The sequence below is a fragment of the Theropithecus gelada genome, chromosome 18 (genome assembly GCF_003255815.1).
Source record: "Theropithecus gelada isolate Dixy chromosome 18, Tgel_1.0, whole genome shotgun sequence".
Taxonomy (NCBI): Eukaryota; Metazoa; Chordata; class Mammalia; order Primates; family Cercopithecidae; genus Theropithecus; species Theropithecus gelada.
Window position 1 is genome coordinate 25,308,206 of NC_037686.1, and position 13,463 is coordinate 25,321,668.

General features: G+C 31.4%; 1 protein-coding gene across 3 annotated transcripts in view; it reads right to left on the minus strand.

The window, feature by feature from the left end:
• Positions 1-13,463, minus strand: part of CCDC178 (coiled-coil domain containing 178) — a 523,876-nt gene that overhangs the window by 354,377 nt on the left and 156,036 nt on the right. For all 3 annotated transcript variants that reach the window (XM_025365268.1, XM_025365270.1, XM_025365269.1), the window contains exons 13-14: positions 4,163-4,258; positions 3,877-4,013 (exon numbers count right to left, since the gene is read on the minus strand). In XM_025365268.1, coding sequence (XP_025221053.1) covers positions 3,877-4,013; positions 4,163-4,258 — 233 coding nt within the window. The remainder of the gene's footprint in view (positions 1-3,876; positions 4,014-4,162; positions 4,259-13,463) is intronic.

Consider the following 13,463-nt stretch of genomic DNA (forward strand, 5'->3'; position numbering starts at 1 on the left):
CTTCAACAATATTATGTGGCCTTCTGGGTAGTATTATCAGACACCTCCTTGCTAGATTCATTTCGTGGATTTGATGTTTCAAAATTATATTGTAAGAGATATCTTTTAAATTTTATTTCTAATTGATTGCTGTTGGTATATAATGATATTTCAGTTTTCTAGCTATCTCAACCTTGAACAATACCACAGAGTTTAACAGTTATATAATCTTTTTCACACTGAAATATACCATAGAGCTATTTGTCCCCATAAACAGTCATTTTTAAATTACCCTGATTAGTTATTTTATTAAATTATAAAATAAAATTACATTAGGAGTTTAGTTACAATTGCAATAAGACTTTTAATTTATTTGGTTAGAACTTGACATTTTCTCATAATTGGGTCATATTCAAATTTTTGACATATCCCTCTATTTATTCATTTTTAAAATGTATTTTAATCACATTTGGTACTCTCTTCATATAAACTTCCTACTTTCTATGTATGTATTCTCAGTTGCATTTTGGGTATAATTTTCTAATGAATGAGGTTTTATCTTATATTTTCTAAGTAGATAGTCACGATTTCGTGAAAAACCAAACTATGGGTTAGTAGATGGGGGTCTATAAAGGCCATTAACTATATTTATTGATTCAGCCCTATCAGATATTGGGGAAATTTTACATTATACTGATATATGGCCAAGTGTTATAATTTTTCCATAAAATTCTATCTATAAAAATTCAAATTTTTAAGAAACAGATGAAGGAAAAATCGTGAAAATGTTTGCCTGACAATTTAAAGTACTTCTGCATTTTACATCTAACATCTATCTCTATGACCATCTTTCCACAATTTCAGACTCACAAATCAAAATGATTTCCAGATACTTACACTTGTATTGTGCCATACACAATCCCAATCAAACATAGTGACATTTACCCTCCAACCTTCCTTTTTTTCACCTACACATTTTTCATTTAATGTCTGGTACCATCATCAAACTAGTTTTTCAAACCTTAACTCATCCAAATACCACTAAAATGACATATTTAAAAAGAAAGTCTGATCATAGGGCTTCTTTAGTGGACATCTATAGTCCTCAGCTGAGTCCAAATGCTTTAAAATGATTCATTATCTGGCATGATAGTTCCTTAGCCTCAATGTTTTCTCCTGATGGCCTGTCACATAAAAACACGTATTGCATGTAAACACACACACACACACACACACACACACACTCTTAGGCAGACACAAGCACACAGGGTCAGATCATGCACTTTCTCTAAGCTTCAGCCACACAAAAGTGTCACTCTGTGAACCCACCACCATCTTATCTGTGCCCCAAAATATTAATAACAGCAATTTTAACATTAGATCTACTATTTGTGATTGTTACTATTTGATTGCTTTATCGAGCATATTTGAACATTTACTAAATGTCAGTTAAATTTAAGTCAGATTAAACTGCAAAAAATGAGAGGAGGTTAATATTCTGAACTTGAATACAGAAAGTCAGATTTTAAATTCCAGCTGTGGGACTTTAGGAAAGCCACTTTGCCCCTTAGAACTCTGAGTTCCTCATTTCTTCCTTGGAAACACACAAGAATTATTTTTAAAAAGTAGAATTCAATAGAGGATGTACAAATATTCAACCTCCCTAGTAATCAAATAAATGGAGTTCAAAACAATATTAAGAAGATAGTTTTCATTTATCATATTGCGAGAGATTTCTTACAACCATAACACTGAAGTTAGCACAGGTGTGTGAGAGGACAGGCTCATGTACTGCATAGCCTCATGAACGGGATCGTCTTTCTGGAAAATAGTTTTAGAGACGAAGTGGGAATTTTAAAAGTATTATATGCTAATAGAGATTTCTAAACAAAATAATCCACTGCCGTAATATTTACAACAAGGAGTAAGAATGAGAGCAATCTAAATAACAGCAATTATTACATAAATCATAGTTCATCCATAGAATAAACTATTATACAGCTATTTAAAAGATGTATTTAACAGTTGTTTAATATCATGAAAAAAACTATTATGTCATGTTGGGAATAAGATCAAAACTCACAATTATTTAGTAAGAAGGAAAAAATTCAGTAATATATTAATAGCTATATTTCTATGTATCGAAACAATGTTAGGGTCTCAATCTCCTTTTGTACGTTGTGTATTTTTCAAATTACTTACAACAAATGTGTTACAGACAGTGCTAAATAGAGAAGACATCATTGCTCTTAAGGCATTGGAACTTTTGGTTACGTGGAGCTTTGTTAAATATGGCGTAGGAAACAAAATCATAGTTTAGAGCATATCCAAGGACACAAGTTGAAAAATAGAACCTTCCTCATAAACATAAGTTTGCAATGATTAACTCAACTTTATCCTAGGACTCAAAGATTTTCTGCAAATAGTGCTCAGAAGCAAGTGAACTACACATGGTTTAAAAAAAAATAGCCAAGAATACAAGTGAAAAAGGCACTCAAGCATGAGCTAGAAGAATAAGAAGCAGAAGCAAATGACAAAGACTACAGATATTTAAATTATCAGGTGCAGATTATAACTATTCACACAGTTTAAGAGATAAAAGATAAGCTTTAAGTATCTGTGTCAAACAAAAAAATCATAAAATGACCTAGCAGATTTGGATGAAAAGCAAATAAAACTTTAGGAAATGAAAAATTACACTTGCATACATTTGTAATGCAATATATACTCGCCGCATATATATATATAGACTTGCCAGTTTATATGTGCAAATACTTGAAAGACAAAATTATTTGCACATATACATATATGTAATACATATATATAGTTACCAGTTAGAAACAAGAATATAAGAACTATTTTGACATATGAATTGGTAATTATCTCTTTGTCCTGTGTTTTAATCTTCTCTTCTTTAGGAACATGACTTAGATATATGGTAGACCTGACTCTTGCCTGCAAATCTCTTAATCTCTCTTTCACGTTATTTTACTGTTTATTAATTCTCTGTTCTGCACCATGTAATCCACTGTTAAAAATTATCCATTTAATTTTTAATTCCTGGTAAAAATTGGGGGTAAATTAAATGATTAAATAATTAAGTAACATCTCAAGGTGTTTTCTGGGTAAGCAAGATAATACACCATGGAAAGAAATCCTTCCCAATAAATAGAGCTGCATTCCCACTGCTTGTGACAGATGTACTTGTGTTCCCAATAATTCACTACATCTATTCATTTTTTGTTATTTGTTATTTTTTTCTTTTGAGACAGAGCCTTGCTCTGTCGCCCAGGCTGGAGTGCAGTGGCACCATCTCGGCTCGCTGCAAACTCCACCTCCCGGGTTCACACCATTCTCCTGCCTCAGTCTCCCGAGTAGCTGGGACTATAGGCACCTGCCACCATGTATGGCTAGTTTTTTTGTATTTTTAGTAGAGACGGGGTTTCACCATGTTAGCCAGGATGGTCTCGATCTCCTGACCTCGTGATCCGCCCGCCTCGGCCTCCCAAAGTGCTGGGATTACAGGCGTAAGCCACCGCACCCAGTCTATTCTTGAGAGAATTAGACTTGTCATCCCACTGACATCAGACTTGACCATGTGACTTGCTTTGTTCAAAGGAATGTGAGTGGTGTTAACATGTATCACCCTCCTGTGGAAGCTACAAGAGCCATTGAGTGATCTCACTAATGTACTTTTCCCTCTATTACTAGCTAAATTACTACGTGAGTGAGAAAACAACCTTCTTATTTTGAGTCACTAAGATTTGGACGTTGCGTGTTAAGCTAATGATAAACAAAAACACCACCATATCACTCCAGGGACACAAACTGGAGAGATTTGTTATATTTAATATATTGTATTATGGTATATAAGAAAAAATGTATTTGCAAATTTACCTTTCATTGATTTGTTCTGTTATTTTGTTAATATCAATCCCAAGTTTTTTATTGTCTTCCATCAGTTTTGTACATGCCAAAGAAATAGCTGAAAAATCTTTTGCAACATCAGAAAGCTCAATATCCCATGTTTTTTTCTTTAAGAAGAGAATAAAAGAATCATTCATACATGTCTAATTATCAAAAGGCAAAAGGTATAATAATGAAATAACTTTTAGATATATGAGTTAATATTTGGAAATACAGAATGGCATTCTAAGTGGGAAGCAGGAAAAAATCAACTTACTGCAGCATAAAAATCATTAACTGCTTCCTGATACTGATTTTCCTGACTTTTTTGCTTCCAGATTAGTTGGTCATAAACTCTTCTCAAATCTTCCAGCTAAGAAAGAAGATATACAGAATAAAGTGAATTATGTAGCTTTTCATCCTTCCATAAGGTAAAAAATAAATTAATCATGATAAAGTAGAATTTGTTTCAGTTACATAAAAATTGAAAAACAATAGAAAATTCAGAATTATAATTCATCACATCAACAAGTTAAAGGAGAAAATAAGTATAGTAACACTTTGCAAAACAGTCATTTAATAAATTCACTCACTATCTAGTTTTCATATCTTAAAAAAACTAGTACAAGAAAAAATTATTCAAATATAATATAAAGAAACAATAGCAAATACCAAAATAAATTATAAAATACTGAATGTATCCTCATTAGACTCAAGAGTAAGACCATATTATCTCTTTTATCACCATTATTATTAATCACGCTTTGGGAAAGACTAAGTAAACATAATTACATAATAAAATCAAATATTAATATTATAATATTGAAAATGAATAGGTAATATATCTTCAACTTTCAATAACATGATTAAATACCTAGAAAAATAGAAGAATTCTATTTAAAACAACAATAAACAACTTTGGTAAAATGGCTGGGATATAAGGATTAGGAAATGAACAGCTTTTATCTGTAAGAGTAATAATCTGTTTTTAAAATATAGAAGAAATAAATTTAAAGTTTTCTCAAAAATATAAATTATTTGGGAAAAAATTTGACAAAAAGTAGAGGACTTATATAAAGTAAACAAAAACTTTTATTAAATACCCTAAATCAAGTTTTACATGAAAAGGATGATTTATTACAAAAAGGTTTAATAGATTATAATGTGTGTTCTCTCAACATTAGAGTAAAAATATAGCAAAATGGAGTCGTATTTTTTGAACTGCATTAAATTAAGTTCACATGGAAAAAAGGTACCTGAGACTAGCCAAAAGTTATCTGAAAAATAAATATTGGAAACTTGCTACCAGATACTGAAACATCCTATAATACGTCTATATTAAGGCAACATTTATTTTCCTCATCATAGTAAAGATCAGAGGGAAAAATTAAAGGCCAGAAATAAATCCAAATCAATATTTAAAAAATATGATATCTGAATTCAGTGAGCGAGAAGTTGTTTAATTAATGGTACTGAAATAATACGAAATCTCTGTTTAGAAAAATTCAAAGTGGTCTCTATACCTCACATCGAACTCATACAATAACAAAAGTAAAGTTTCAGAGGAATAAAAATCTAAATGCAAACACAGAACATGTTCAAATTAGAGTAATCAATAAAATTTCATTTGCATAATCTTGGGCTAAAGGAGAGTGTCACCTTAAACTAAGAGATCTGTTGATGGGTTTGACAGCACATTTTATAAAAATGTGTGTCAAAAAAAAAACCACCATAAACAAAATGTAAATTATAAAAGAAGACCATGAAAAAATGTAAAATAAAAAGCCAACATTCCCAGATTATGTCCTTGCAGAGACATCAAGGAAAATAGTGAAGCAGGAGTCTCTGAAAACTCCCTCCTATATAAATGTAATAAAAAAAAAAAAACTGGCAAAAAAAAAGTCAAATCAGCCTTGTCAGCACTCAAAATTAGCCAAAGGCTTGCAACAATCTAGGGAGCATTGATTTAATAAAAACAGCCTAAGCTTAGTAAGGTGTGCTTTGTGGTGTTTCACCTTCTAGTCCTATCTCTTCAGCTCCACAGAAGCCTCAAAGAATAATTTGTTGTTAAAAGCAGCCTTCTGGCAGCCACCAGAGGGAGCAGAATCAGGCTAGAATGCTTTCAAAGCCTCATTCTCAAAAAAAAAAAATTGTCTTTATTGGACCTTTCTGGTGGTTTTTATGGAAACCTCCACTTGCAAGGATGTCTGCATTTGATTTGATGCAGAGTTCACCAGCACAAAAACTCTCTCCCAGAAAAGCTTTTTCCCCAGAGCATGGTTGTCCAAAAAAATTACAGGCAATTGATTAACTCTGTGGCCACCTGAGATAGTGGCTAAAAATTGGAACAAACAGTAGATGAACTAACAAACTAAAAAGGGAAAGCTGGTGGAATTACATCCATAGTACTTTGTAAAGCTCCAACATACTCCTGGGAATCTAGAAGGCTGCAAATATCCAGGAATGTGTGAAAGACCAGGGTATTCACATGTTCTGGAAATACCCGAGAAGCCATTTAACCTCTCACCTCCTGCTGATCTTGAGGCTCTATGCAAGCAGGAAGCAACAACAATAACAAAACTAAGGCAGAGTTGGCAACTGCCTGGTTGTTTATTGAAGGTGAACCTAAACAAGCACACAGAACTTTTCTGCAAAGACAGAGAGAATTTTTTTTTCAGATTTTAAGGATTAATATCCAATGATTAACAGACCCTCAGCTCAGAAGAGACTTCAGGGGCTGCACATAAGAAAGACAACAGACTTTATCGAATTAAGTTAGCAAGTTCCCTAAACAAAACAACAAAAATTACTACTTCAGCAAACAGCAACAGGAACAACTCCTAAGGAGAAGTGAAAATATGATGTCCAGTATAAATACATTACATTTAAAATGTCCAGTTTTCAACAACTAAAAATGAGACATTCAAAGAATTAAGAAAGTACAGACTATAGAGAATAAAAAATTAGTCAGTAGAAATTGTCTCAGAGGAAAATTAGACATTTTATTTATTAATCCAATTGGAAATTATAAATATGTTCAAGGATCTAAAGAACTAAAACAAAGCATTAAAATAATGTTTTAGCAAATAGAAACTATTAATAAAGTGATATAAATTATTTTTAAAATTCAAATATAAATTTGACAGTTGAAAAGTAAAATAACTGAACTAAAAAATTTTTGCTATCTGCACTCAACAGCATATTCAAGTAGGCAGAAGAAAGAATCATCAAACCTGAAGATGAGTCAACTGAGATTATCTAGACTGAAGAACAGAAAGAAAAAATAATGAAAAATGAACAGAGTTTCATAGTTGTGTGACATTCCATGAAGTATACCAATATATATACAAAAGTAAAAGTAGTCAAAAGAGAAAAGGGGGGGAGGCAAAAAGTATATTCAAATAAATAATGGCTGAAAACTTCCAAAATTTGGTTTAAAAAACATTAATTTATATATTGAGGAAGCCCAAGAAATTCCAGTAGTAAAAACTCGAAGATATATACTTGAGATACATCACAATCAAACTGTCAAAAGTCAAAGACAGAGAGAGAATCCTGAAAGCAACAAGAGAGAAGTGACACTTCACATGTCAAGGATCTTCAATACGATTAACAGATAATTTTTCACTCAAAACAATGGGAAACAGAAAGTATATACTAGCATATACAACATACAGAAATAAAAGAAAAGTACCAAGAATACTATATCAAGCAAAACTATAACTTGAAAACATAGAGATATTAGGACATTCCCAGATAATCAAATATTGGGATAAACCTGTTCTATAAGAAACACTCAAGGGAATCCTTCAAATTGAGATGAAAGAATGCTAGACAGTAACTTGAATCCACAAGAAGAAATAAAGACAACCAGTAATCATAACTGTATAGGTAAATATTAAAAATGTATAAATGTATTATTTTGTAACCATTTTTCATTGCCTAATTTGAAAGACAATTGCATAAAGCACTAATTGTAAATTTCTGTTGATAGTCACACAATGTATAAAGATATAATTTATACAATATCAAGACAAATAAAGGAAGAAAGAAAGCTATAAAGGAGGAAGAAATGTGTATACTAATGGAATTGCTAGTATTAATCCAAAATAATTTTTTGTAAATTAAATTGTGAATTCCACTCCCAGGGCAATTGCTAGGAAAATAGTATAAAAATTTATAGTCAAATCAATTACAAAGTAATTAAAGTATTATATAAAAGAAGGCACTAATGAAGGAATAGAGAAAATATAAAGACATAAGACACAGAGAAAATAAGTAGCAGAATGGCAAATACAAATCCTACCTTATCAGTAAGTACATTAAATGTAAATAAATTAAACCCTCTAATTAAAGTATAGAGATTGACAGAATGAATTTGAAAGAAATGGTCCTATCATATACTGTTCACAAAAGACACATGGGAGATCACAGACACAAATATGTTAAAAGTAAAGGCTGGAAAAAGAAATTCCATGCAAACAGCAACCATGTTAGAGCTGAAGTGGCTAGATTAATATCAGACAAAATAGACTTTAGAATAAAAACTGCTAGAACAAACAAAGAATGACATTTTATAATAACGGGAGGGTCAATTAATCAAGACATAACAATCATGAATATCAATCCACCCAACAACAAAGCTTCAAGATACATCAAACAAAAACTGACAGAACTAAACAGAGAAATAGAAAATTTAACAAAAATAGAGACTGCATACTGCATGTCTGAAGTCATGCAAAGTGCCTTCTCCAGCCATATTAGAATGAAATTATAAATCAACAACAGAAAGAAATAACAGAAGGAAATTCAAAACATATGAACATTAAACAATATGTTCCTTGATAACCAGCAAGTATAAGAAGAAATCTCAAGAATGATTAGAAAATATTTTGAGATGAAAGAGAATGAATGTACAACACATTGAAACTTATTGGATGAAGTTAGAGCAGTGCTTTAAAGGAAATTTCTAGCTTTAAGTGCCCACATTAAAGAAGAAGTTCTTATGTCAGTAACCTAACTTTACATCTAAGAGAATTAGAAAAAGAGCTAACTAAACCCAAAGCAAGTAAAAGAATGAAAATCAATTTAAAAAAAACTGCAGTGGGAAAAATATGAATTCTAATACACGCAAAAAATTGAGAGAATCAACAAAACCAAAAGTTTGTTATTTGGAAAGGTCAAGAAATTTGATAAAATACTATATACACTGACCAAGAAAAAAGATAGAAGATTCAAATTATTAAAATCAGAAATTCAAGAGAGAGTATTGCTATGAACCTTCAAAAAGTGATTATAAGAGAATACTATAAAACATGTTATGCCAACAAATTAGATAAACAACGTGAAATGAATAAATTCCTAAAAATACACCACCTAACAAAACTTACTCAAGAAGAAACAGAAAATCTGAATAAATCTGTAACAAGCAAATAAACTGAATTAATCATCAAAAACTTCTCACAAAGATAAGTCAGAACCAAACTGCTTTACTGGTGAATACTACTAGATGTTAAAAGATGAATCAAGATGAGTCTTTCACAAAATCTTCCAAAACATAGAAAAGAAATATACACTTACCAGCTTATTCTATGAGGCAGTCTCACTGTGATAGCATATCCCGACAAGACACACAAGAAATGAAAAGTATAGACTGACATCTGACATCTCTTGTGAATATAGACACAAAAATCCTTAACAAAATAGTTGCTGAATCCATAAACATACAGAAAGGATTACACACCATGATGAAGTGAGATTTATCTAGAAATGCAAGGTTGGTTCAAAATGTAAAAATCAGTAAATGTAATAAACACCATATTAATATAATAAAGGACCAAAGCCATTTCATTATTTCAATGAATGTAGAAAAATCATTTGAAATATTTCTATACCCTTTTGTAATAAAAAAAAATCAGTAAGGTAACAATAAAGGGAAATTTTCTTATCCTGATAAAATATACCCGTGAAAGCCAACCTCATACTTGATGAAAAGTGGATAATATCACTAATATCAGAAAGGATGGGATATTTGCTCTCACTGTCTTTTTTTAACATTGTATTTGATGCTCTAATCAAAGTAATTAGGGGAAAAAAAAAAGAAAGAAACATTTCCGGACTGAAAAGAAAGAAGTAAACATCTGTATTTGCAGATAAAAGGATTGGTGTAGAGAAACTCCTAAATAATCTATTTGTAAAAACTATAGAGCCTAATGAACAATTTTACAACTTGCAGGATACAAAGACAACACACAAACATTGGTGGTATTTCTATACACTAGCAATAAGCAATATAAAAATGTAATTAAGACAATTTTATTTATAATAGTGTCAAAATGAATAAAAATTGAGGCATAAATTTTACTAAACAGTGCAAGACTTGTACACTGAAAGTTACAACACATAGTTAAAAGGGATTAAATAGGCCTAAATGAAAATATATCTGTAATCATGAATTTAGACACTTAATATTTTTAAGATGACAATGCTCTCCTCATTGATTTACAAAACTCCATTAATCAAGACATTGTAGTACTGGCATAAGGAAAGACATATAAGTCAATGGAATAAAATTGAGAATGTAGAAATTAACCCATACTACACTAATTACCAATTGATTTTAACAACAGTGTCTAGACAATTCAATGAGAAAAAATAGTGTTTTCAAAGAATGCTGCTGAAAATACTGAATATCCACATACAAACAATGAATTTTGACTTCTACTTCATACCATAGACAAACATTAACTAAACTTGGATTACAAAATATAAATGTAATAGTTAAAACCATACAAATCTTAGAAGAAAACATAGATATAAGTCTTTGAGACTTTGGGTTAAGCAGTGATTTCTCAGATATGATACTTAAAGCATAGGCAACCAAAGATAAAATAGATACATAAGACTCCATCAAAATTACACACTTTTAGTTTTTAAACTTTTTAATATCTTCTGCTTCAAGTATACTAACATGAAAGTGAAAAGACATGACATGGAGTGGGAGAAAATATTTTCAAATAATCTATCTGATGAGTGTCTAATATCCGAACTACAGAAAGAATACTTACAACTCAATAAAAAGTGAAAAAGAACAGAATAGAAAATGGACAAAAGATTTGAAAAGACATTTCTCCAAGGAAGATATACAAATGACAAACACAGGAAAAGCCACTTTCCATTATTAGTGACTATGGAAATGCAAATCAAAACCACAGTGACATGCCGCTATATACCCACTAAGGATGGCTTTATTTAAAAAGGGGGAAAAAAATGGACAGATAATACTGATTTTTGCTGAGAATGTGTTAGAATTGAAACTCTTATAAATCGCTATGGTAATGTAAAATATTGTAGTCACTTTGGAAAATAGTTCAGCATTTCCTCAAAATGTTAAACATCGAGCTATCCCATGACCTGGCAATTCCACTCCTAGATATATAACCAAGGAAAATGAAACATATTATGCAAAAGTTGTAGTGAATGTTTAAGAGTGGCATTATTCTTAAGAGTCAAAAAAAAGTGGAAACAGCCAAAAGTCCATCTACTAAAGAATGGATAAACAAAATGTCATGTACTTAGAAAATGGAAACTACTCAGTCATAAAAAGAAATAAAATACTGACAGACTCTACAACATAAATAACCCTTGAAAATATTATCTAGCCTCAAGTAACTCAGATGCATAAAATTATTTTATATTTTACACACCAAACAATTGTCAGTCTTTGTCAGGTTTACAAAGTATTTTTCAGTGGAAAAAAAAATCAAAAAATAAACATGAAAATTCAGTGCCTAAGGGCCAAAATTAATGATTTGCACCACTATGCCTTCGATAAATGCTTGTGGAAGGCCTACTAAATGAAGTTATGAGATAATCATGAGCACACCTTAAGCATTGCATGTGTAATTCTTGCAATCTGCAACTTTTGGATAAGTACAATTACTTTAGCCCTGGCCTAAGTAATAAGATCCATGGAGTCACTAGTATTATGTCCTTATTCCTTTCCCAATATAAATAATAATAAATATAAAACTTCAAAAATATTAATCATCAGAATATCTAAAATCAAATAGTATACCATTAATGGAAATCTTTTGCATTGAAAATGAAATTTAAATGGCTAATAAGGAAAAAATGTATTTACTTTGCTATCAGGCAGGAACATGGAAATTAATGTAACACTTTTTTATGCAACAATTAGGTTGGTATAATTTAAAAATACCTACCATTCTGGGAAAAATGAGAGAAATCATACATTTCTATTGCTCCTAATATATAAATATATGTGCATATGTATACAGATGTTTTAGAAAATATTTCAGTAATAATTATTTTGAAAAACATATTTAGTTCTAATCCAACAATTCAACTTTCGAGAATCTATCACATAGAAAGAACCAATTCATAACAACAACAAATATAAAGTTATTCATTTTAGTATTGTTTGCAGTGGTTAATAACTATTTTTCAATCTGAATTTATTTAAAAGTTAAATAATTGAATACATTGTCATTGAGGTGAATCATGTTTACTGGTCAGTAAACCTCCATTTCATTTTCCTTCTAATGGGCTTTCTTGGGTAGCAAAGCCTAGGAAAATAAAAATAACAGAAAGGAAGGTAGGGATACAAAGAGGAAAGGAAGGGAAGGGGAAGGGGAAGGGAAGGGGAAGGGGAAGGGAGGAAGAGAGGAAGGGAGGTTTTTCTAGTTTTACTTGGAGGAAGGGAAGGAAAGGGGAGGGGAGGGGAGGGCAGGGCAGGGCAAGGAAAGGAGGAGGGAGGGAGGGGTTTCTGGTTTTACTTGCTGAAAAAGTTTAGGATGCAAATTGGTTTCAACAGATCAGAGATTTAGTTATGTATATTATGGAAAGTGGAAGGTAATGGTCTTCTTCCTGATTTCTGTTTGCTTCTGGCTTAGTTCAGTTTGGTATGTATTATCTCTACTGGCAAGTAAGGTCATGAAGACTTGAGCTAAGTTTGAGCTATTTGTAGCTGAGTTGTAGTGCCCATCTTCCAGCTATGGATACTGAGGCACTATAGAATTAGCAGCAGTGGTTAATACTTCGAGACCCCAGCTTCCTGATCCCAGAGCAGGGATAGGCTGAATACTGTGGCTTTTGAACTCAAGAGTTCCATGGACAGCCTCAGATGCTGTAGCTTCTATGCTCAATCTGGGAAACATTTTTGGATGTCCAACCCAGGGCTTTTTCTGCCAGATTTGCAAATTTGTTGGTATCTAAATTTTTTTCTCCTAAAGTAGAGGGATTTCTGTTTCCTGCGCTGTGCCCTGATTGATATTATGGCATGTTCCTAGTATGTAATATTTGTTTACTGTTTAAAAGAGTGCATTAGATTCATATCTAATAACCTTGATGTATATCCACATCAAATTAAAAAATATATTTTTAAGTAAAAGAGCAAGATTACTAAATGTGTGTATAGGACAAGCTTGTTTTTGTGAAAATCAGATAGCAAAAACAAATAATACAGATATATATATAGACTATAACCTAATATATACTTATAGGAGCATAGGCTAATATGTGCAGAATGACACATTATACGGGTAACATTGACTATT